The 27,670-nt window shown below is 28.9% G+C and overlaps 1 protein-coding gene across 2 annotated transcripts in view; it reads right to left on the reverse strand.

Annotated features, from left to right (window-relative positions):
- Positions 1-2,045: 2,045 nt before the first annotated feature.
- The window catches only part of LOC107456132 (transcription factor GATA-4), a 127,926-nt gene continuing 102,301 nt past the window's right edge, over positions 2,046-27,670 (reverse strand). For both annotated transcript variants that reach the window (XM_016073913.3, XM_071183370.1), the window contains exons 3-7: positions 14,175-14,346; positions 8,013-8,191; positions 7,548-7,673; positions 6,503-6,614; positions 2,046-4,322 (exon numbers count right to left, since the gene is read on the reverse strand). In XM_016073913.3, coding sequence (XP_015929399.1) covers positions 3,976-4,322; positions 6,503-6,614; positions 7,548-7,673; positions 8,013-8,191; positions 14,175-14,346 — 936 coding nt within the window. In that variant the 3' untranslated portion in view covers positions 2,046-3,975. The remainder of the gene's footprint in view (positions 4,323-6,502; positions 6,615-7,547; positions 7,674-8,012; positions 8,192-14,174; positions 14,347-27,670) is intronic.

The raw sequence follows: 27,670 nt of genomic DNA on the forward strand, positions 1-27,670 counted from the left end.
TAGCTTTTAATTAATTGATGCAGCCCTATAAAAACTTTTTATTAAAAAAATCAGAATTAATTATACTTTATATGGTCAAAATAAACTGGGGGGAAAAAACCACATGGTCAGTTCAAAAAAAAAAAATTTAATTGAAATTTTTATTGTATTATAAATATTTTATATTTCTCTTACACTATATTTAATAACTTATATTCCCTAATTTATTTCAACACCAAAAGTTATAAATTCTTACGTCCCCAGAAATGAGTAATAATTGTATCTATTTGCATTTAAATAAGTAACAATTATAGCAATAATGGTAGAAAATATAACAGAATTACTTAATACAATATATACTATAAATATAATACTCCAAAGTTTTTTTTTTTTTTTAAAGAAACAATCTATCACGTACTGACATATTAAAATAGTCGTGTTGTTCTATGATAACAAGATGAAAGTTTTGAAATTTCTCAAATGAAGACCAACTCAGTTTTAAGACTCAGAAATAAGACAAACTCAGGTTTTTTAAATTTTTAAAAATTCGTAGAATCAAAAATACACATTTTAAAAATAAATTAATAAATATGCATGAGTCTTTGATAATTTTTTATGAAAGAAAATCAGATTATTTTTGCCACCAATATATAAAAATTTGATAAAATACGTTGAGAAAAATTTAATACATTAAATTAAGATAAAATAAAAATAAAAAAACATAAGATTTTAAAGTTATCTAAATACTTAAAGATTTTTAAAAAATTAATTTGTGTCTGAAATATTATTACCTGAATTAATATTTTTTAGGATCTAATATTTTTTAGGAATTAATATTTTTTAGGATCTTACATAAAATTATTATTATTATTACCAGATTTAAAGTGCATTTTTATAGACTTCCTTTTATTTTTATTCGTCAGATGGCAGCACAGTCTTAAAAAGAACATAATTATTTCAGAAATAAAACAATGATTGAAACAAAGCGGACCGAAGTGTCTTCCGAATTTGAAAAGTAAACACTATTACTTTTCTAATGATAATAATATTTTTTCCACTACTTTAATATTTTTTATTGTCAATATTTAATTTTTAACTTTTCTGAAAGAATTACAAAAGCAAAAGCTCTTTTCTTATACGGTATTTTTTTTAAATGCTCTGAGCGTTTTGTTTTGGTATTCACTTATTTATTTTTATAAATATTGTTTTACAATAGTATTTCTATTTATAAATATTTATTTCATTTCTCCAACTAGTTCATTATTTAAAATACTTTTTAATAATTATTTTATTCAAAAAACTGCGGAAATTATTTTATTCAAAAAACTTATAAAAAAAACTTAAGAACTTTATATGATTTTAATTCGGTTTTGATATTGTTTTTCTATTTTCTGTCCTTTTCTATATACGGTTTTGTTTTCTCTGCTGTCGTAGAGTGATTCGACTTATTTTTTCCCCTAATAAAAAAACTGACTAAAAGCGTTTTTTTTTTTTTTTTTTTTTTTTTTTTAAAGTCTTAGTTATTGCTATTTTTTCTTGCACATAATACAATGTTATCACCAAGAAGAAAAATTGCATTAATTTCTTTCCTACTTAAATAACATTCTTAACTTTAATATTTTCGTTATTATGAACTGAAAACAAAAACATCTAAGTTATTGGAAATTTTATCAACATTTCTGATAAAAATTAAAAAAATTTCCATACAAAATTTTACAAATTTTATCACATTTCATGAAACCATATTTTATTGCTAATTTTACAAAATCTTACTAAAGCTCTTTTATAAAAATTACTGAGCTTTTTGGTGTTCTCATTCCAGGAACATGGAAAATTTTACCATATTCTGGCAGTTTTGACCATGCTTTTTTTCTCAGTTTTTTACGTGGAATTATATTTCTAACTTAATGAATACCTAGATTATTTCTGAAAACTCCTCAAACACCGAAATAAATAAAAAACCTAAGTAAGAAAGGACCCTGCAAAATTTTTAAAACTGTTTGAAACTAAATACCTTGAGTATACATTACTTCAAAACAAGAGCAAATGATTTAGACAATATGCAATGGAAATTTATTGCTAATGATATTAGTATTATTTCAATCTACACATGATAATTTTTATTCATTGTTTATTAACACACAAATTAATAACATCATCAAAATACAGCAATTTGGAATATAAAGTATAAATACAGTCCATTCATTACGATGTCATATTTTTTATCAGCGCTGAAATGTGTAGTATATGCAATTGATTTACACTTTAGTTCTAAGGACGCAACAATAAAATTACTAATTCGTTGAATTTTATCACAGAATAACACTAAGCCATGTCGTAAAAAAGCAACGAAACAAATCTCTTGAAATATTTCAGTGTGACACTCGCGAATATGCACAAACTTTATATCACCGATGTGAACACCGACAATTTTTACAACACACCGAGTGTAATTGCTTTTGCCGACAGACCACTTTACCTATTTCGTCTTACCCAATCAATAAATCGGTAATACGTCTAATGCAAATCTATTGATTTTATATACATTGTAAAAATATTCGATTGTTCTACTCTATCCGTAAACTTTTAATGAGATGGGTCAGTTTTCATCGAATTCTTCTTTTTTTTTCGGATTTCAGGAATTTTTCATCGAAAAAATTCCCCTTTAAAATACGTTACTTTATCAGTCCCAAAATTTGTTTTTTTTTTTTTTTTTTAAAAAAGCTTCATTTAAAAAACTGAATTTTTCTGAGGAAATGCAAAACCTTAATTAAGGAAACAGCGATGATCACAATTCTAACGTTGAATTTCATGTAGAAATTGAAAAAATTCTGTTAGATAAGTTGCAGCATTATTTCAACGGAATTCAGTCATAAAAAACCATTAATAAATGAAAAAACTTTACTGATAAACATTTAGAAAAAACAGGGGAAAAAATCGTTTTCGAGAATAAATTTTTAAAGCTTGATACTTTTCCAAACAACAATACAAATCAGCATAACTTGGTAGAATATTTTGATAATACAAACATGCATTTTGTACTAATCAAAGTTATGCAAAAACAACATATTGTACTATATTCTGATTCAGATAATGTTGTGCAATATTTTGAACGATGGGAAAATATTGCTTCAATATCGAAACCAGTTTCATGCTGCAATGAAAGGTGACTTTTCTTCGGAAAATTTATTCAAAATAATTCCACACATTCTATCATTTTTCTATTTAGGAACTAAACACAAAACGAAATCTCTAAAAATGGGAAGAAACTTCTAGGATTGCTTAAAATAAATGTAGGTGGCGCAGTTGTAAGCAAAGTGATTTTGTCGAAGTAGCATTTATATTAATCACGTTGAAGTAGTAGGCATGTGAAATGATGTCAGCGAAACAGTTCATCATCACTGATAATTAAAGCCCGGATTTTGATGCCCTAAAAAATCCCTAAATATGCCTTTGAAAATAACAAAGAATGTGCTTAAAATAGCAAAATATGCCCTAAAAACATTTTAAAAAATTTGCCTGTAATTAAAAATTTTGATCAGAGTTTCAATATAATAATTATTATCAATATAGCTTGCGATTTCTTCAGGCTTTAAAAAAAAACTAAACAAAACTGACACAATTCACCATATTCTATTTTTTAAGAGAAATATTTGCAAGTATTGCATTAAGAAGTAAAACTCCATTGAAATATGTAAGAATGAGCCTGTACATCTAAAGATTAATAAAAATGCTCTAAAGTTTTAAAATTGCCTAAAAATATCAAGTAAAATCTAAAATAAAAATAGCATCCCAAACTCTCAACGAAAAAATGACCTAAAAATCTTTAAAAAAATGCCAGAATGGAGCAAAAGAGACTCAAACGAAGAAGAAAAAATGCAAATGTCATCAAAATCCGTGCCTAACTGAGAATTTATCTTTCAACTGTGTGCATTTCACATAAATGTAAGATTTGTGTCCTTTGAAGTGAAAAAAAACAAAACAAACAAAAACATATTATCTGTTCATATCGTTATAACAAGGTCTAGATTCCGACGTTGCAGAACTGAAAGAATGTTGGTAGGAACTGTCTACGCAATTTGCGTAACTTCCATGTTGCATTTCCATTGCTGTGTGCTGCGTGCACGATGAAGATATCGTTTTGTGATGCGATGAGGATGTTTGTGGTAAGACAGAATGACAACCGGATCCTGCCACTTGTGTACCCGAAGTTGATGCGTGTGCTTCATTGGATGGGGGCGGAGAGCTGTGTATGTGGCTTGTGGATGGTGATTGCAAGGATGGCGTTGTAGATGATTGAGAGTTGTTGTCGCAAGGTTGTTTTTTCTGAAGATCAATAATATCTGGAATGAATAAACATCAATAGAATCAGTTTACTTGAACTATAAACTTAAAATAGAACAGCCTAACGTTTTACCACATCAATAGAAAAAATAACTTTCAAAATATTGCATTTTGTGCACTAACAATTTTTAAAGTCTATTTTCCTTTGTGATGTCCACTATAATTTTCATAGTAACTTCTAACATACTTTAAAATATTCCAGATCAAATTATGTTAAAAAAGTATTGGCACCCTAAATGCAGCAACCGTAAAATCCATTCCCCCCCATAAAAATTACAGTATATTAGATTTTTGTTCAGTAAAGATTTTACAGTAAAAATAAATTTGCGGTAAAAAGTACGTTTTTACGGTGCAATAAATTTTTGGAGTAAAATTTTACTCCCTGACCTCCAATACTTCTTAGCGTAATTCGATCCGAAGTTTTTTTCTGTGCCCCAAGTTCTTAAAATGAACATAACTTAGTGCACCGTAGATACATACTGTTTTCAGTTTCAATTCCCACTGCATACTATTTTATGTCCAAAATTATATAAAAGCAGAATATTCTTAAAACCTATGGAAGTGAACAAAAGAAACTTTGCATTCCACTCCGTTTAGCGTACTTCTTCATTTTACTTGAAGAGATCCTCATCTCTATCCAGATGCACAATCTCCACCCAGTCAGTAATTAATTCTTGTTTGCGCAGCGGGTATCTAATCAAACGGACAAAGCAGTGGGGTTCAGGGGATAGAGCATTCCCCTCCCAGTTAGGTGAACCGGGTTTGAACTCGAACGATGGCTGGTTGATACAAAATTTCTCCCCCGGCTCGCACTGACCACAGTGCTGATGCAAAAATATCCTCAGTGGTAGACGGATCATGGGTTAGATTCCCCTTGAAGTAAGGCTTACCGTGGAAGATTTTCCTGGTTTTCCTCTCCATATAATGTAAATGTGGATTAGATCCATCAAAAAGTCCTGCATGAAGGCAAATTTCTCCCTGTACTTGATCCATAAGCTCCCTTGTCTTCTGGATCTAGCTCAAAATTACAACGCTATGAAGTTGAATATTAGCAGTCATAAACTCAAAATTGATCGAATTCAGTGACAATTATATAATCAAGCGGACAAAACAAGTTACCACTTTCGCAACGTCAGCATGTCGCTAGCAACAGCGACTCATGTTAACATTATACAACTTGTAGTGTCTGCAATTCTTTTAAATGTTTCAAATACGTCCCACTTTGCTCTATTCTTTCTTTTCAAGTGAATTGTTTCTTTTCAAAGGAATTGTTAACAGACTCTCGTCTGTATAATTTTGATACCCTTTTAAATGGCTATTCACAATGCATCCGATTGCCTTATTCATGAGTGCGAATGCTTAGAAACTACATGTAAGAGAACTCTTCGCAAATACGCGAATCGCTGACAGCGATAATGTTCCACAGTCAACTATCCAAATGAGGAAAGGATATACTTTGTATATAAATAAAGCTAAATAATGCGAATCCAGCACAAATAATGCCTCAAAGCTTAAATACAAAACTACTAATAATTTAACGACTCTCATTATTTTATACATTTCAGATACTGAACAAAAACATATTGAACAATTTGATTTTATTGGTTGATATACAACTACTTGTCCTGGATAGAAGCACTGGACAAGTTGAACCCTCGTTTCATGTGGTGAAATCAAGGAAGTATGAAAATAAGGTTCAATTTATCACCATACTAAGGGTGCAGCAAATTTGAACAATATTATGATTCTATGCAATTCGAATAAAAATTTTTAACAGTGTGTATAGACCCAGTACTAACTACATAATTATACGATTCTTAACTTTTTTTTTGTCAATTTATGAAGGTACGTAAAGCAGAGATATCAACTGATCCGGACATGTGCTTACTTTTTTAAAGATTTAGCATGACTTCACTAAGAGACTAATAAAGAGGTGAATTATATAAGCCTTCGAATTAATTAAAAATAGTGGTGAATAAAAACCTAATAAACTGAATTTACTACAACAAGAATGACAATTAATAAACTACCACTCGAAAATATTTATTCGCTGTCATGAGCAAGTTGGCCTCTCTGCGTAAAGTTATCTATGAGTTGTATAAATTAAATTTGTGCTATTCTTAATAAAAATAAAGGTAATAATTGTAATTTATAGCTTTTTTTTATGTACTTTACGTACCAGAGGATGAAGACTGTTCTGGTTTCACAGTTGATGCAGTTTTGTTAGTGTTCTTTGGTTTCCTTTTACGAGTCTGTATTCCAGCTTTTCTCATCGCTAAAGGTCTGTTCATCTGAAATCATGAATAACCATGTTACACTTCGATCACATCAAGCATTCCACAGGATTTTATTTAAATCACTATTAAATATTAGAACTTATTGGTGAAGGACTGAAGTCAAGTATCTTTATTTGCTTGGTAATCATTTTTTTAAGGTTCGAAGCTAAAGATGTAATGCATATTAAATTTTTTGCGGATATTCGAGATTGGTGCAAAAATTTATTAAATTGCTTTAAAAAAAATTTAGAATGAGTTTATGTTTGTAAAAAAAGATACTTAGGTAGTTTCTGTCTCATAAAATAAGTAAACGAGTTAAAAATAAAAATCAAAAAATCTGCAAAAGTGTCATATAGATTATTTCAAATGTCAGACAAGAGTATTGAGTTATTGACAATTGTCATACAGACAAGAGTGCTGAGTGATTGACAATTGTCGTATAGAGAAGAGTGTTTAATTATTGACAATTGCCATACAGACAAGAGTGCTGAGTGATTGAGTCTTATAGAGAAGAGTGTTGAGTTATTGAGAATTGTTATATAGACAAGAATGTTGAGTTATTGACAATTGTCATGTAGAAAAAAATGTAGAGTTATTGACAATTGTTGTTATATAGACAAGAGCGGGGATTTTTTGACAATTGTCATGTAGACAAGAATATTGACACGTTTTTGTTCTTAGGCAGCAGAAGTAAAAGTCCCGCTGTTTACGATCTATGGTGGGAATAATGCGATAGAAATACTATGCATGAACTTTACATAAAAGTGTCCTAACACAATGGCATGCTTTACTAACCTAACATGCCGTTTTCGACTGGCGGATACTTTATGTTATTCCTTACAATACTTTATAAATAAACAAGTAATCAATACATTTAAAAGCAGCATAAAGTGATAGAAAACTCAAAGATAATCGATGAATTTAGACTGACAAAGAACATATACTCACATTGTGCAGTTTGTAATAAAGACCACAGGCATTGCACACAGGTTCTCCATGGTTATTTCGTCGCCATAGAGTGGTTGTTGTTGTCCCGCAATTTGAACAGGAGAGTCCCATCCTACGAGTAGCTGGCTAAATAAAGAATTTATTAACGTTTTAGTATCGTATTTGTAGTATTATGGATAAAAATTACAGAATCTCAGATTGGCAGAATAAATGCTTTAATTTGATTACTTAGATGTATTGCTTTGTTTAATATACCAAAAAATCAGATAGAAATTTTAGATAAGTATTAAATAGTTTATCAGAGCCTGAAATAAAGGGAATTAGTTTAAGAATAAGCTTAAAAGTAAGTGAAGAAAATTTTAGCACAAACATGCATTTTGTTATTAGTTATAGATATGCGAATGCTTATTATTGTGTATTCTATATTTTGTTGTGAGTAATAAAAAATGTCCATTCCATGCTTACCAGCCGTCTTTGTGGTTTACTCAGTGGCCTATTGACACCATTCATTCGATGATATAGGCCACAAGCATTGCACAAATAATGTCCAGTTCCATCTCTTCTCCATAATGGTGTTGAGATGGCCCCACAATTCACACATTCGCGACCTTCATTGAATGGGTGATAATCTCCTGGGTCAAATTCTATTATGAATGAAATTATGAAGAAAAAAAAAATTATAACAGTTTATTTTCGCAGACCATCAATTATTATAATTTTTCTTACGTGAAATTAGTTTTTCAAATATTTCAAATTTTTTTGAAAAATTTATAAGATAAAGACGTATTTTAATGTTTCTTGATTTTTGAAACTATATAAGTTAGAGTAAGTTTAATTAAAATAATTTTTAAAATTATATAATTGAAAATCTTAGAAGATAGAATTTAAATAAAGGCCGGAATACTTTTAAAATTACGCTGGACGTTCACTGCCTGTAATATAAATTTTTAAAATTCATTCCAAAATTGAATTTCGAAAAAATATACACATTACATGTAGTTAATTAATATCTAAGCAAGAAAAATTAAAATACTATCGAAATCTAATGATACATTACCGAGAAAGGTGGAACATAAAGCATCAAAGCCTCTTTGATTGTTTGATTGTAAAACAGAGACGTTGAAAGGCGATTATTAGAAACATCTCCAAGTTTCATCGGGCTATCAAACTTGGTTTTGATATTTTAAATTCTATCTTCCTCAATAGTGATTTGACAGATTTCAGTTTAGAAAAAAATTCCAATTCCGTGAGAGCCACGTAGTGTAAATTTTTTGCATCACTTTTGGCTAGGGCTCTAAGAATTTATATCAAAACCTGATCAAAATAGAAAGCACTGCATACATAGCCTTAAATAATTTCAAAGATATCAATGAAAATGTCTCAAAGCTAAATATCCCCGAAAAACAGCCTGTACTCAAGACAAGCTGCGTCGAAATAGCCAAAACAAAATTATCTCTGAAGAAACAGTTTATTTCTTTTAAATTGTATAATTTAATTTCGAATTGTAATGACAAGCGCTAGTGACAAAAATACTCAAAATGTTTCTAGTTTTTATGATTATTATATTCGTATTAAAAAGTTAAAATAACAATAATAATTCTTTCGAAGGAAGGGGCTTAGGCAGATATTTTAATAACTGCCTATTTTTTAATAAACGATATTTTTTATTTTATATCCGTCGTTGAACAGCAGACCCAATTTTGGGTTTACGGCTACTAATGTTCAACTCCGTAGTCTTGCAGTTTTGAACCAATCCAGAAGACAAGGAAACTCCTGGATCAGTATACCCAGAGGCTTTAATTTGTTATGGGAACATGGAGGACTTAGCGACTCGACAGATTTAACGTGCATCCGTCACCATTTACTACACGAGGAGTCTTCGGCAAGCGGACATCGTTAATAAACGATAGTAAAAAAAACTTATATTTTATTTAAGTTTTATAAACTTATACTTATTTATAATTCAAATAGAATAAGCCCGTGCTTTTATTTTTGCTTTTTAGAATCGCGATCCTACTTTAGGCACTCAGGAATTATCACAACCTCTAAGGCATTGAAAGAGGTTATTTAATGATATCTTTGTAGTTTCAAGATGTCCTAATAAGTCACATGTTTATAACACTATATCAACCTTGCACTTCTAATGAAACTCCATTGTTCCAACTGGGTCATAAACACTGGCTTAACTAGGCTAAGATGTGTGTCTTTGGCACAGCCTAGTATAAGCTATTTTAAAGGTTTCATAATTATAAGTACATAATTTATTTTATTTCAGGTATGGTTGCAGTTACTTCATTTGCTAAAGAGTAAAAAAATAATAATAAAGACTTAAATATAGTGTGATTTAACTATTTGTTATTGGTGTTATAATATGTTCTTATTAACTAACACTCTGTTCGATATATATAATATAAATTAGTACTATAAGCTCATTTAATTGGTTATCACTTTTTCGAATATATCTCACTTAAAGTAATCTTCATTGTTTTAAGAATTTACTACGTAAATTCGTATGTAAATTTTAAAATTTTAAAAATATTTAATGATAGGGTTTAATAACTAGATAATTGTATTTTTATTGTTTTACAATTTCACAGGCACTATAGGTATAATTAACTGAAATAAATGCTGAACTGATTGCTTGAGTTATCATTTAAATTATTATTTACTATTATTAAAAATATTTAACGTTAACTACGTTACTATTACGTCATTATAAAATTTGTTGCGGTTACAAAATTTCGGAATATTTAGCAATTCATAAGTCAATATTGTAAATTCAAGACATTTTATTTTATAATCAATGCATGATTATGACATATTTTATTGAATTGATCTTCTCAAGTTGAGCCTGAGTAAAAATATTTTCAGGAATTGATTGTTTTGTGCATTAATAATTCTACCAGTTAAGCGGTTGAATAAGTCGCGTGATTAAAAACACATTTCATTTATTAATTACTTAATTATTTATTTGTTTCGAAATTCCATGTATTTAATGTACTTCTAAACATTAAATCCTTAAGTACGCAATACATTCAATTTTCAATTTCGTTAATTTTGAGTACAAATAAAAGAAATTTTAGAGCATTGACTGATCTAATTTAAAAGTTTTGATACTTTTTTTTAACAATTACTATTACAAATGACTTAAGAACGATATACAAATTGAACTGAATAATATTTATATTATATAAATAATTATACTCTGTCTAATCTATTTCTCAATAACTTTCAAATCATTAAGTTCTTTTACCTTCAGTTGATATTTCTTATTATTCAGTTTGACATAAGCCTTCTTGCAGTATGGCCATTAATTTACCAAACTATGCTTCCCTAAATTCTCTTTTCTTTTCTCAATCATGTCAAAGCTCAATCAACATCAATTTATGAACATTCCTCGTATTTACCGGACCACGAAATAGCTTCGACGCCCTTTCCAAAATACCTCCCCTTTTTCTCGATAGCAAAATATCCTTTAATTAAAGGGTCCAGACCATGGATATAAATGATTCCTTCAGTCATGGAACATTGTCATCCCTGTTTGCTCACAATTTCGACGACAAGACAAGGGAATCTCGCCAAATATTCCTTTTCATTATAGCTCAGACATCGAATTACATAATTGCCTAATGAGGCAACATAGCACTTAATTTCTTAGCCAAAAGAATGGAACGGTCTTCCAAGATTCACCGAGGTTTTTCTTCTTCTGGAATAGAAGCAAAATGGCCAATTGAGATCAATTACTGCAGCGTGTTTCCGGCAATGCTATTAATCACTCTCTGAATAAGCTTTGATATCGTTGAAATGGGCGATTGTGTAAGCAAGTCAGGTGTCGCTACGACAACATAGTTTACCTTCATAGCCTAGGGCTTTGAAGCTTTATTTTTATATTTCTCCTTATTGTAAAAGTCTTTTTTTCTTTCTTTTTTTTCGTAGCTTTGAAAGACTAACGGAAGCTATGGCAGTGTCTTTTTTTGTTTTTGTCTTGGATTCATTAAGGAGGAATGGCAGGCCTTTCTAAACAGTTTAACCTAGGGAGTGGTTTAATTATGAAAAATCGCGGGACCTAGTCGAGTCGTTTATGTTTTAACGACCTTCTGTTTTCTCAGATGAGAAAGGCTATAACCTTTAAACACGTTTCAACACGATAAATTTAAATGAACGTGATTAAAAGCACGTGGTTAATGCATTTTTTGTACTCCATAAATTAAATTAAATACTTCTTTATACTAATAATTCATCTGTCGCACAAGTAGTGGTAATTGTTATTCTTTTTTCTTAAGGTTGAAATAACTCGAAGTAACGAGTTTTTAATTTACTTTATGCAATTAAAATTAAACAAGCATTTATCTTCTTCAAAGTTTTTATTAAACAGATTTTATAGATTTAAAACTTTTATCAACTTTTATTTTACCTCAAGGTAAAAAAAATTTGAGCATTTATTGATCTATTTTTTAATATTAAAGATTCATATTTGTTTATTTATTCATTTAATAACAAAATAGAAATAAAATAAATAAACGATTCTATAGAGATAAAAAAAATTGAGTGTAAAGTAATCAGATTTTAAAAATTGAAAGTTCTTTTTAAAATCAGTAAATAGTAGGTATTTTAACAAATATAATTAGAAGTGAACAAAAAGCTTAATTGAGCTTTTATTTAAATTATTATAATTCACTGTATTATTATTAAAGTTAAAAATTTTTTATATTAACTTGATTTTTTTCGTACATTAGGAAGTAAAATAAAATATGTATTTTTTTAAAAAGTTTTTATTAAACAGATTTCGCAAATTAAAAATTTTTATCGACTTTCGTTTTCCCAGATACAATTGAAGTTTTTTTAAAAAAATTGAATCTTTATTGATCATTTTTTTAAAATATTAAATGTTCAGATTGATTTATTGATATAATAGAACAACAGAAATTAAAAAAAAAAAAAAAAACGATTCAGTAGGAAGAAGAAAAATTTTTGAGTGGAAAGTAATCAGATTTTAAAAATTAAGAGTTCTTTAACTAATAGAAACTTTAAATTTTGATCATTTAGATTTTGAAAATTAAATATTTTTACTGGCATGATTCAGTCAATAAATTGTTTAAAATAAACAATCTTTAAAAAAAATCTATAAAAATTGTAGTACTAAATTCTAATTTTTCCCTTAAAAAAAGGATAGGAAAATAAAAAATGTTCTTTATATGAGCCTTTTTTAGTCACAAATCATCGTTGATTCACGTTGGTTTTAACTTAAGCATTTTGTAAAATCTGTTATCTAGTTTTTTCAGTTTTCTTGCTTGTTTTTTTTAAATCATGTTAATTGTACGTAAGTTTCATAAAATTTAAAAAAGGATTTTAAAATATTTTTAATCAAACAATTTAATAAGGATTTGACTCTTCTTTAACTTTAGGGAGAAAAAATTAATGCAAAAATGTTGTATTCTTTTTATATTAATTTGTACATTCTTTCATATTTGTTCTAAAATGCCTGAAATATGTTAAAATTATTTTTTTGAGTTTTACATATTCTTAGAGAATTTTTTTTTTACCCAAAAACTTTACTCATATGATTTTATCGATTAATACATAACACAGTGTGGTTCAAAAAAAACCACTATGCTTTTGGGGGGAAAAACTTATAAAAGCAAATCTCTTATAATATATAATGAAAAAATTTTTATTCGTTGTTATAAAGTTCATGCAGTAGACGATGCGAAGTTCAATCACAACTTACTTATCTAATTTACTTTATTACCATAAGTTTACTTTAGTTAGTAATTCAAGTGAAAAAAAAGTACAACAAAGGGTGCAATGCAAACTTTGTAGAAATTTATGAATCAAGGTTTGCTAAATTTTAAATTTGTTTTTCTCAAGAAAAAAACATATTAAACTCTTATGTATCACGTATTAATGTCTTAGAAGGAAATTTTATGCAGGGTATCTAGACTTCCTAACTAAATTATTGAGAAACTTTTTAAATAATTCCTGAAAATTATTTTGATTACGTTCGAAAAAAAATCTGTTTGGTCTGGGATATTTTATTCCTTTTGAAAGGGCTTTAAAAGTACTCTTCAGTTAATTTTCTTTAAAAAAGAAAATTATATGCTGGTTAGCGATAGAAAGAAACAACGTAAGATGCTTCGCATTTCTTGCCATGAATCATAAAGCGCATCTATAACGGAAACTGTTGTATAGTAATTGCAATAACTAACAGAAGATGCTGCGTTGCAAACCGTTGAATAGATGCTCTAATCCTTGCTGTTCTGTGACTCATGTGCCTGTGTGTATATTTCTGACTAAACGTTTGTAAAATGCAGGACAACAATGGACATCTATTTGACAATTGCTATATTTGACAACTATTTCAGAATCGCTTACTAATTTTCAACTTCAATTTTTTTTTAGTCTCATGCAAAATAGGATGAACAAAAGTAAGTTTTGAGTAATAAATTTTCTTACTGAAAAAGTTTCTAAACTGTGAATGGGATCACTAAAATTATTACATTTCTTAAAGAAAATGAAAGAGTGCTTTGGAAGGGAAAAAACTTTATGGAGCCTAAAAAGTATTCCAAAGATGAATAAGTCGCAGTTCGCATACGATATTTTGATTTCTAAATTTAAAAACAGATCTACCTTGTCTTCTAGATAGGTGACTCTGCGAAGATTGTAGGGCTGCCCCATTTTCTAGGCTTCCCCAATGCCCATTCTCCATGTATGAATGATATGCACTTAATCCATTGCTACGCTGGAAGTAGGACGTACTATCTCGGTTCACACCGCCAATGGAGCCTGACAAAGATGGAGCCTGAAAAAAAAATGCAATTTTTAGTTTTACAGTTATGATTAATTTAAGCAGAATATTAGATAATTTGAAACTGGAAAACAAAGTTGGTCTGTTTTTTTTTTTCTGTTTTTTTTTCGAAAAAAAGTCTTATTTCTGTAACATCTGGGAACGATTTTAGTACTTATTGGTAATTAATATCACAATAAATTTTGAATAATGACGTAGCACTGTAATAAATATAACACATTTTATTACTTAAATATAACTAAAACTTATCTCATGTCCGTAATAACCAGAAGCAAAGCTTAAAACTTTGTAGTAAAAAAAGAGATGGCTAGTGCAGATATATAAAGATAGTGCAGAAAAAAAAGCATTTCTATTATTCATCACTCGAAATTTCTATGCCATTTTTGGTAGATTTGCAAAATTATGATACATTTTGATAGGTAGTTGCATTACAAAATACTTGATTGTTAATTAGCAAAATAAAAATGTTTTCTTTGTAGAAAAATTCTTAGTTTGCTTTTTAATTATCATTTTAGATTGTTTTTAATTCATCGTTTTTAATAATAGGAGTTCTTATATTATAAACCAATACTTATCGCATATTTTAATAGTCACAATATCTCATTTTCCTATTTTTCTTAAATTTTACCAATGGTGCTTTTAAACTAACTCATCGAACCGAATCGAGTGTTCATATACAGTTTAAAGGGCTTATTCAAATCTGAAAACCAATAATAGAAAATGCTTACTCCAAACTCATGCACATTTACACTATTCTTGAATTGCTTTTACACCCAGAAACGCCAATTTTGGTGTAGTTTTGGAAATTGTAAGATGGCAACGATACTTTATTTACTATTATCACGAGAAGTTGTAAGTTTGTTATTGCCTCGCACGCTGCTAATAATATTCCACAGGAAAAAGAGTATATTATTAGAGAGTATTAAAAGAGTATACTGAATCAGTTTAAGCATTCAGTATATTGAAAGTTATCTCCCTAACTATCTGAAATACAAACACATTGGTCGAACAAGTGCCCCAACTCACAAAACGAACGATACAAAATACGTAATAATTTACTCAGTCAAAAGAGTAGAAAAAGTTATTCCATCTTTCATTTTTACCCATGTGAAGTACTGAAGGATGGTTATATCCACCTGTTATTGTTGTCTGGTGGTAAATTATTTTTTCTCGGTCCGCTATGGGCATTTGAGCCTCTGCTAATATTTTGATTGCACCTACTAAATTTGCTCCATAATTGCTCCAGGTATCTGTAAATTGCCCACGTTTACCAATGAAACGCTTTAGAGCAAGAACAGATGCTTATAACTTAAAATCCCCAACTAGTTCTAAATAAATATTTCTTGCTACGAAACATAAAAAAGTCCGAAGGGCGATACATTCTTTGTAGGTACCTTTTCTACCTTTCTACCTATGCTACCTTTTCTTTTGGAAGCCTTTAACTAGATTGGACCAGCATACCCCACTCCAATATTCAGAAAAGTATATATATATTTTTNTATGCTTATAATCTCTTTAATATTCATGTTACATATTTCAAAATTTTCACAACATTCATAGCCACAACCAGTTTATTAAAATTTAGTATTGCAGAGGAAGAAAAATAATAAAATTTTTGATTGAACAATTTATAGGCTAAGTGTTCTTGAAATCCTTATTTAATCTTTTAATTTTAAATAAAATAATTTATTCCTTTTTGAATACATTTGGATAAAGTTTGCATTTCAGGAAGAAATGTAGACAAATTTAAATTATGCATTAAGGTATGTATTATGTTAACTTTTACTTTTAATAAATAATACGTAGTATGAAATACGAAATGCTTAAAATAATTTGTGTAAAATTTTAAACTTAATTTTATAACTTACAAAAATGCGAATAGAGAAAACAGTATAAGTAGGGGAAAATCGTTAAGCGAAACATCGAATCATATTTCATGGTAAAATGCAGACGATTTTAAGTTTCCTAAAACATCTGGAGTCATCATTTTTTTAAAATATTTTTTTTATATTTATTTTTTCACTTGGCAACGATTGAGTGTAGCGGTTAATGCTATTACATAACTGAATGCAAACATCTGCAAAAGAAATATTGCAAGCTTAAAATTCTATTATTTTTGTTGAGTGCGTTGTACGTGTTAAACGTTTCTTCTCTAAGACGGTTTTGTTACAGTACAGCCATTTAATGTTTCTCATTTATCGTTGATTTGTGATGAAGTTTAATTATTTTGTGAAAAGGATGAACCACTGGTTACACTTTACCAAAGCTCAAAAAATGGTGCCATCCAAAAATGAATATTTTCAAAAATGATAACTTTTGATGACTGTTGTTTAAATTCGAATAAAAGAGGTGAGTCTTCTTTTTCCTTTTTCTTGAAGATCGATTACTAATGAATACTGATTTGTTTTGAGAATTATGTTAATTGTGGTTTTATTAAAGAAAGTTGTTCACTTTCGGTTTTTATTAAGTCAAAGTTATTTCATTATTAGAAGGTTCTTCCGTTTTTAAATACTTATTGAATGTTTATTTTCGATTGCTGTATCTATATTATTTGATCCTGATCACATCGTATAGTTTTCTCTTCATTTTCTTAATAATTAACCCTAATCAACCACGTGGGAGATTGCTGTTAAATGGTTTTTATTTTCTTATTCAGATTACTCGTGTGTTGTAAATTGTAAAATAATTTCTTTTCACATTTCTTATTAAGGGGTTCTTATCTTATCATTTCTTATTATTTCTTATTCTAGGATTTATTATTAAAATTAATTCGACATAATTGGAGTTAATAGTTTTAAAATTTTTTGCTCTTCTCTTAAACGAACTATTACCATTTCTATGTTAATTTTGTTATTAACATAGCTTAATTTTTAATATCAATCAGTACTTATTACAAAAATGTCGCTAAAAATCATTCATGAAGATTTTTTACTTTTCTTTTAAATAAACTCGTACTTGTTTCTCCATTAACTAAGCACTAAGCATAGCTAGTTTTTTATTCCAATTCATACTTATTACCAAAATAAATAAAGCATCATTGGTGTCAGTAATAGCAATGCAATTTTTTACGATTTTCCTACACAAATCTGTACTATTTCTTCATTTATTTTGCTTTTTAGTACATATATTTGTCCTTTTTTTTATTTAATTTGGTACCTATTATCAAAATTAATTAATCATCATTGTCGTAAATAATAATAGGGCGATTTTTTACGTTTTTTGAAAACAAATTAGTAATATCTCTCCATTAATTTGGCTTATAAGTACGTAATTTATTTTTTAAATTTCAATTACCGTTTATTTTAAAGTACTTAGTTCTGCAGAAGAATATATAGTACTTAGTTTGAATTATATTATTCAAATATATAGCATGTAATACATTTCAATTACATTTATGTAATAATTATATTACTTAGTTTGAAAAGTGTAACGATAAACAAAACAAAACTCTAGTTTCAGATAAATTCAGGAATATTAATTGAATGACGCAGTTCGCCTCTGCTACCAGGTTGCGACTTTACACATTGTCGACTCCCGGGCACTTCTTTGGCACCGTATTTTGAAATTCGCCAATGTTACATTCGCCAAGTCGGGTTTCAAATTTTCTCGCTAAAATCATCGAATATTAATTCGCGCATGTTTCACTTGCGACATACGATTTAAAAAACGCATGAGTGAACATGAGGTGTGAATAAATTTAGCTGCTTTAAAAGTTTTTGTGTATTATCATTCTTTTTTTATTCGGACTTCCTGAAACACATATTTATTTCTTACTTTTTTATATCCTTTTTAGGATAAAGTTTTGTTATGGGTGTAGGATATATGAGTAGAATATAGCTTTATAATTATTTTTATAAATTTATTGCAAATAATTTATGGTGTCTTTATCAAGCATGTGGACGTAATATTCAATAATGCAGCAGGGTTTTGTACCTTATTGTTTAGTTTTTGAAACCTTTAATTTAAGTAACTACACAATTTATGAGTTTTAAGCATTTTCATTTTATATACGTGTAATGATGAGGAGATTGTTGCTGTCAGCTTTATACATGAATTTATTCTTTCTTACTTTTCTGACATTGATATCTATGATTAAATTTGATGTAATGATTCCCATTTGCAGTGCGAATAATATTTGCTTCCAAACAATTGTACTTAGATTTGACACTTTTTTGTAAATGTTATGTCCCAAACGATAAATTCCTTCATACGTATTAGCCAACTCCACAGCTTTGGTAGCCAGAACATAAAAATTTGTAGCTGTTAAAGTATATTTATGAGGTGAACACAATTTTGATTAAAGAAAACCTTTTATGATTTGTAAAATAAAAATATAATGTAAACAGTAAGCATTAACTTTGACATTCTTATATCATAACTCATATCATAACTTATATCATATAAGGACAATCTGTTTATTTATTTCTGATTCATTAAAGACAAGATATTGAGTCAAATAAGAGAATCTTAACAATTTTTAAATTTAATAATTTACTTTAAATAAAGAAAGTAGTTTTAAAGCAATATGGTTGAAAGGCTGAGGACTCACGCTTTTCTCAAAAAAATTAATCGATGTTATGATAGTAAAACAAAACTCTTGCGATCAGTTATCTCAGCAAAAGTAAGATTTTTATTGCCAAATAAGAAACAATTATTACCATTCTGCAAGGAACAAATAAAATAAAATAGGTCATACAGTTTTCAGACACACAGACTGCATGACAATCTAAGAATAAATGTTTGAACTTTTAAAGCAAATTACATACAATAAAAGCTAATGTGTGAAAAAAAATTATAAAAACTAGTTGTTACAAATGAGACTATTATATGATTCCAGCAACTTAAAAATTCTTTTGGAATTTTAAAGACTAATGAATACTATTAAATAATAACAGAAAAGTTTTCTGTGTCTCTTTTGTCTCATTTTTGAAGCAGAATATAAATTGAAATACACATTTCACTTTTACTGATCCTGCTTTTCTCTGAATCGTTCTTATTAAAATAGATGAATCGTGTTAAATTACGTTACATTAAGTTAGTAAATGTGTTTTCGCACTTAGGAGGAAAAAAAGGCCTAATTTTAGATTGACAATAAACGTAATAATTTTCATAGCATTTTTTCCATATCTTATTTAGAAGCCCAAAAATTGAATAAAGAAATTATAAAATATATAGACCAATTGTTGAGTTATAGAATCTAATAAGCTAAAGTTGTTATAAAATTATGAATAAAAAGTTACAAGGTGGATAAGTTATGAAATTAATGAAGCATAGAATGAAAGGATAAATATATATAGCAAAATATATGATAAAATTAATTAGGAAACAATTAAAACGAAGGTGAGTAATTTCAGATATATACAAATAATAGTGATAGAAGCAAGAAAAATGGAAAATATCGGAATTTTCCCTGACAAATTTAAGAAACATTAAAAAAAGTTAAGCAGCCACAACTTTAAGTTTTAATAAATATGATTTGATGTTATAAAAAATAAATTAACTATACGAAAATAGTAGTGAATATGTCATAGATTTGTTTCTTTATGTCATGGCTTTACTAAAAATATTTTTTCTCCTTGTTTTCATAATAGCACGCATTTTACAGAAAATATTTGAACAAATTTAATGAAAATATTTTCAAATTTTTTTAAGGACTCTCTTATGAAGAAAATATTGTCAATCAAAAGTTGTTCAGTATAAAATATATGCAATTTTTTTAAGATATTGTAAGCAGTTTGAAGAATACATATTTTTTCCAAAATAGAAACAATTGAAAACACATGGTAAAAATGAAGGAAATAAAAATAATTATTTTTCAAACTGCGTAAATTTTTTTTAATACTTTTATCTTCAAAAATATGTACACTTAATAATGTGATGATTTATATAGGGGATTATTTTTTTAAACTTTGTTTATTAATTAAGATATTCAAAAGAAATTGATTATTCTGAAGATATAAATATTTTATTACTCCAGATTTTTATTTAATTTACAAGAATAGTTTCTATTTGAAAATTTTTTTAATCGAAATATGTATGTAATTAACTGAAATAATTGTGTGTATGTAAATTTTTCTTCCTCTTTCTTTAAAGAAGGACGAAGTATTTTGTTCTCGTTATTTGAATTTTTCTAGTCTTAAACGAGGATAAAATTTTAACTTAATTCAACAAGCAACTTTTAAAATTATCCATGAGCGCGAAGATTCGTTTATGACTTTTGCGAGTGCTGTAATGCGGCGAGCGTAGGGTTGCCTCTGAGTGAGGGTTACTAGATAAGGCGGTTAAGCAGTTGACAAATAAAACCGCGGCGAGTGGAGGTGCCCGGGAGTCGACAATGTGTAAAGTCGCTACCAGGTTCACGTTGATCATTGAAATAATTTGAAATAACGAATTTAAAATAATTTAATATTAAGGAACGTACTACAAATTCCTTTTTTTTTAATGAGATAACCTTGAAAATAAAATATTGATGTTATTTTTAAAATATTCTATAAATAATAATAATAATTATAACGGAATCGTCTACAACTTAATTTTTATCAATGGCGAGTTCTGAACCAATAAGAAAATTTCCTTCATTTTCCAACCAATTGATTTAGCAATGTTTTTCAATTACATTAATAGTCAAAATTTGATTAGGAATATCATAGATTATATTGTACAATATATTACATTGTACACTCTAAAAAACTTGACCGCTATATTACGAAAACATGGAAAGAATATTTTAGTAAATATTACTTTTCCAACACGTTCAATTATTTAAATAATAACATGTTAAGAATGAAGAACATCACTCAAGAATGAATAAATAATAACATTAAATTACGTACTGATTTTATTTTTAATAAATTTATTACCCGTATTTTTTTTTCCTTCGTCCTTCTAACTATAAATGATTGATATTAACCTTTGAAGATTCAGTAGAACTCTTTTTTTATGACTAAAACCCAAACTTTCTTGCAATTTTTGCAAATTAAGATCATAACTTTAGGGAATTAAGCAAATATTTATTATTTTTCTTACCATAACGAAGGAAAATAAAAATTGTAACTGCTTTAATTTGAATAATCTCTTTATTCTTTTTAACAAACAATCTCCTTATCTAACAGTCTCTTTAGAATATGAAGCGCACTTTTATCATAGCGATAGTTATCGAACAAGTAATTTAAAATTTAAATGCTTAAATGGGATTCATGAATCAGTCTCAATCATTTCCTATGCACCAAGTGAACAATAAAACAAGCAACATAAAAAGCAAGATTGTCGCAAAGATGGATATTAAGATGACATAAAGAAAGATAATTCTGTTTAAAAAATGACACGCTTTAAAAAAAATAGCGCCAATATATAAAATTAGAAAAACGACAGAAAGGTTATATCAACAGGTCACATACACCTGTTCAAGACGCTGGCTTTGAGTGGTGGGGAGTGTATTCATATTATATTTCATATTCGCATAAGAAGGGATAAAATAATCTTCAGACCTTGAAATTGACTACATCGTTAAATTCATATTTTCCACGCTCCGTTTCTTGAAACGCTATGCTTCACACATAACTAAATAGTACCCAAAGACCCGGATAAAAGAAAATCTCAAATGCACCGCAAAAGTAAATAAAAAAAAAAGCTTACAAGAGGGAAATTTATTATCGTTTTCCAGAATATGAAATAAAATATTATTAATTTCGAAATCATCGACTTCTTTTTCTTATCACCGTCGTTTATGTCAAATCGAAGAAATGACAGCATTTCACGGTGGTAGGACTCTTTAGTGATGATAGAATTTATCTGCATAAATAATGGAAAGTAGAATTATGCATGCTAAAGGCGCAATTTTTGTGTAGAAGTAACGTATGTGAAGAAGGGGATATGCAGATTATAGTCTCACTTAAGGCGGTTATGAGTTTCTGGAATATTTTATTTCGTGCGTGGATTGTTATGGAAAGTTTACAGGTCGTGAATATAAACCAAGGTTATGTTCTTAGTTAAAACACGTTTTTAGTTGGAAATACTATTAATAGAAATGTATTCGGTCAATTCTTGTAAGTATTTAGTGCAGATTAATATCCGGTTGGTAGTGTTATTTCATAGGTCAAAGTGTTATTTCGTAGTGTTAATCCATAGTACAAGGAAAAATATCCGATAGACTTAAATCAAATTATGAACAAAAGTGACAAAAATAGCACAGGAACAAAATAAAGCATTGAACTAAATCAGAGGAAAATATGTTTTTAAAAAAAAGTTCCACAAAAGCGTTGCTACACGGAGAAAAAAATTCTGGTAAAATTATCGTACTGCATGGTAATGACATCTCTGGTAAAAAATACCCATACTTTTTCCCGTAATAGATCCAAAATATACGTTGATTAAAGGATTCATTTGGTAATTTTTTCCATCCATTATCTAATGATTTACCAGAAACCATTATTGTATATTTCAAAATTATATTTCTTATTACCGCACATTTAGAAAAAAGTACAAAATTGAAAGTTAAATTTGTCCTAATAAATGGTTTTTATGCCACGTTCTTAGGTATCATGATAAAATTATCTAATTTTAAATCATTTACCAAATTTTAACACGTATTATAAAACTGCGTTTTCTTGTTAATTTTATCAAAATCATTAAAAAAATATCTTCTTTTGGTGCTCCCATTAAGCCAGAATCACGGTATATTTGACTATATTGTAGAAGTTTTGAACATTACAAGTGTAAAATATCAACAAAATATAGCAGATACATAACTTATTGTGAGAATTTTTCTTTTTTAAATCGATAATACGCATGGTTAAAATGTTATAAAAATATAGCGGAAACTTAAAATTTTAACCCCCCAAAAAAAAGAAAAAAAAAGAAAAAGAAATCGCAAAACTTTTTACGTACCCATCAAAAAATTCAAATATCAAGCGACTAGGCTCATTAGCACAGAGATGCTTAAAATTTCCGAATAATGATTCTTTTCTTGCGCGAGTAAAGAAGCTAGAACAAACTAGGCTATTAGTTCTGCAGAAAAGGAACGATTCATATAAACAAATTGTTTTATATTTCTGTTTTAATTATGCCAATTAATTTACATAGGTTCAATAATATCAACATATAATCAACAGCATTCGAAACATAGAGCATATAATTAACAACTTATTGCATTCGAAAGAAAAATCCTTCGGTAGTGTCCAGATTAACGAACTATGGCGAAGGAGATTCAACCATGAAGTTCACCGCCTCTATAGAGAACATGATATTACCATATATATCAAACTTCAAAGGATGAAATGCAGTGTCCTGATTTATGTGCATTTAAAAGAAGTTTTATGGCTAGGCCATCTGGGAAATGGCCAAGGGAAACTCAGATGGTCCCACTCAGCAGATAAGAATTTCTTTGCACTATTTTTTTTTATTTTATAACCCGCGTTGAATAGCTGACTCAATACTGAGTTGACAACTATCAATGAACAACTTCGTAGCCTTGTAATTTCGAACCCAACCCAGAAGATAAGGGAACTCCTGGATCAAGCATTGGAACAAACTAGCTTCATGGAGGACTTTTTTGTGGAACTAACCTAGTTTTTAGTTACCTGGAGTGGAAAAACACGAAAACCTCCTACTGTTAGCCCGGTGCCAGGAAGATTCTAACTCATTATCCATCTGCCACTGAGGATATTTTATATCAGCACTGGTGGTCAGTGAGAACCCGGAACGGAGTTCGTATCAACCAGACACCTCTGGGATTCAATACAGGGACACCTCATTGCGAGGTGAACGCTTTATTATCTAAGTCATCATCCTAGGTACTGACTTTTATATTTTATTTTAAAGCCGGCGTTCAACAGTCAACCCGATTCTGAGTTAACTGAACTAGCCCTAATTTACGTTACCTGGAGAGGGAAAACAGCGAAAACCTCCTTCGGTTAGCCGGACGGCAAGGGGACTTTTTTCTTCCTTTTCCTACAGACGTGGACACGTACCTAGGTTTGCAAAACCCTTACCCGTATAGTCCACGTCTGGCTATCAGTTCAGCTCACCACAACCCCGGGAGAGAGCCTGATCAGTGGGTAGTTATTAAAATAAAATTGCATAATACATAGTATTTTGCTTTAGATAATTTTTACAATAAAATTTAGGATACAACATTGAAAAATCTTGCAGATGACAAAGGTGTGCATCACATTTGTTTTTAAAAAAAAACAATTAATGAAACAATAAATAAAGCAAAAAGAGCAATAAATGAAACAAATACGGCATGGGTACTCTAACATCTAATCCGTCTACCTCTGAGGACATTTTACGTCAGCACTGTGGCTGGTGCAAGCCGGGAGCAGAATTCGCATCAACCAGCCATTGCTGGGATTAGAAACTGTGTCTCCTCATTGCTGGACTAACGCTTTATCCTTTGAGACGACGCGGCTGATGAAGAAACGCTGCTGAGATAAGGTCAGGTTAGAAGAGAATCCTCGCGAAGGCCAGGGCTCACCTCGGTATGACAGACCAATGATGATGATGATTAACAACAAATCAACAATAAAGCTATATTTTAATCTTAATAGTGTTTTAAAATTGAAACAGAAGAGAGATGAGTTTTATCATCAAGGAAGTAAAAATAATAAATTATGCTTCTTTTTTTTTAATTTTTCACTTATTGTGAGTTTATGATAGAATAAAGAACTTGAAACAACTTATAATAGTGTATATTGGAAATTCCATGAATTATTTGTTTTAAATGAAATTGCTAAGTAACATTGATTAACCAGATAGCAATGTAGAATCAGAAATCAATTACTGATTCTAACAGATTTTTGTATGCTGATTTCAGAAAAACAATAAAAAAATTTTGTCGTGTAACTTTTTTTCTCAGCTTGAAAATTTTGATTATTGTAGCCATTTATTTATTGTATTGTAGTTTAGTACAAGAAGGGATAAGCATTTAAAGTCAAAGTCGTCAAGACTGGATAAAAGATATTTAAGATAATCTGAGACACTAGTAAATAAAAGTAAATGTTTAAGAGAAAACGCGCCATAAAAAATTCTTTTTTTGCTGATGGATTTTAGTTCAAATTCTTAATCGAGAAAAGAAGTTTAAACATCAATTTTAGATTAAAAGCAATTACCGATATTTTTTTAATACCACAATCTATATATATATTTCTCTTACATGGTGACAAAAAAAAGCTTCATTACAATTCCCCGAATTGCAACGCTAGAAAATCAACCAATGATTGCCGCTAAAAATGTCACATGCCAAATCTAGCTGTGGTGGCTCAACATATAGCGCTTTTAAAAACGGAAACTGAAATAACCAGAGAGAGCATTCTCACCAAATACTATTAAGCTAGGCAGAAGTGAGTAGTCTTTGTCGATAGATCTCTATTTTAGTATTTTGTCGAAAAGGCTTTTTTTCACGAATTTATTTGACGATTTTTGATTTATATCACGAATTTATTTGTTTTATTATTGTTATTAGTTATTCATTGAAAAATGAGTCTCAGTCGTGCTGTTACGCTTTTGAAGTATAATCAAAAGAAGCGTGCTCGAAGATTGGAAGATTGCATTGATGACAGCTATGAAAGACGTACTGGTGAAAGAATGCGAAGACGACGTGCTGTCATTTTAATAGACTTAATTATAGCCAAAATTTTAACCTTTTTAAAGAGATATCAGTTTTAGAAATTTTATCTTAAGATTTTATACTATAGCACATTTCTAATAGGTTTACCGAATTACATGTCATTTATTTGAATTCAAATTTATTTTAATGACTTGGTATTTACTAAAAAGATGCATTTTTTTTTTTAAAAAAAAGTTGTTATATGGATTTGAATGATTGTTTTGAATTCTTAGAATTTTGTGCATTTGCAATGCACCTAAGTTAGTAGCGAGAGAAGAGAGCTTGGTTTGCGAAGCAAACCATATAAGATTGCGTAGCAATTTTCGGGGTATAAGATTGCGTAGCAATTTTCGGGGGTTGGCGAGCGTTAGCGAGCAGGGGATGGAGCCCACTAGTTAAGAAAAAATTGCCATATCCTTATCAAAAATATTACGGAAATTTTTTTTATCTTGAAACTAACAAAACTGTATAGAAACTGTCTGAAAACAGTTTTGTACTTGCTTATTTAAGAAGAAAAAAAAATTGCAAACACGAATATATTTTTTTCTTTTTTTTGTTACATAAAATTTTTGAAAATAGACTGATCTGCAATTATAAGCCTTAAGAAAAGTAAAAAACTAAAGTAGGAAAACTACTGTTAAAATTACCGTATTATTTTTATTTGTGGAAATAAAAACATAATTTTGGTAATAAAAACAAAAATATACTGTATTTAAACCATTCATTCGGTAATTTTTCTGTTCGTACGGTAACGGTTAACCGGAAGGTTTGGTTTTCAAAGTTATAGTTTATATAACAACGCATTTAATAAAAACTAAAAACTGAAAAATAAATTTAAGCGAAAAAATAGCTTTTATGCCATAATAAAATTTCAAAATCTTACCACATTTACCAAATTTTATCAAAGATTATAAAACCACATTTAATTGATAATTTTATTGAAATCACTACCGAGTTGCATCGATAAAAATTATCGAGCTATATGGTGTTCCCATAGAGTTAGAAATATGATGCAATTTACCATATTCTGATAGTTTTGACCATTCTTTTTTTCGTAGTGCAATATTATGAAAAATCAGACATATAAACAGGTATAAATACAATCTTTTATGCATAAAAACTTTTTGTTAAAACTTAGTAAATTTTGAATGGCTTTTGTGCCATAAGTCAGTCCTAAATATTTATGTCATAATCGTTACCGCGGAATCAATATAAATATGTGTCAATATCATGATTCACTCTTTTTACAATAAGTACTCTTAAGTATAAATCGATGCGTTTATCTCAAAAAACGGATTACTTCTGGATTACAGTTCTGACTTACGAAACTTTATTTATTTATTTCTGAAGTTATACTTCTTATGCGACTTCCAACAAGGTTGCGTTAAACGTTTAACGCTACATTTTTATTGGCCGGGAAATCACGTGGTAGGATCCAGTTTTCCCTCATTCATTCCCATATTGTTTTGGTTCTCACTAGCATAAAAATAATAAATGTCGTAAAATTTTTGCTTTTCTATAAATATTTTTTTAGTTTGATTTGATACACATACAATTTAATAGGATAGTATTTTTTATTTTCAAATTTAGTGGATAACAATTGTAAAAAATCAGTGAAAGCAATTCCACGGACAATGCGACGGATTTAAGGTTATGTCAAGGTACGTCTCTTGTGAATATCAATTGATTGTTAGGTATTCCTAAAAGAGACTT

Source organism: Parasteatoda tepidariorum, chromosome 7, assembly GCF_043381705.1.
Source record: "Parasteatoda tepidariorum isolate YZ-2023 chromosome 7, CAS_Ptep_4.0, whole genome shotgun sequence".
Lineage (NCBI taxonomy): Eukaryota > Metazoa > Arthropoda > Arachnida > Araneae > Theridiidae > Parasteatoda > Parasteatoda tepidariorum.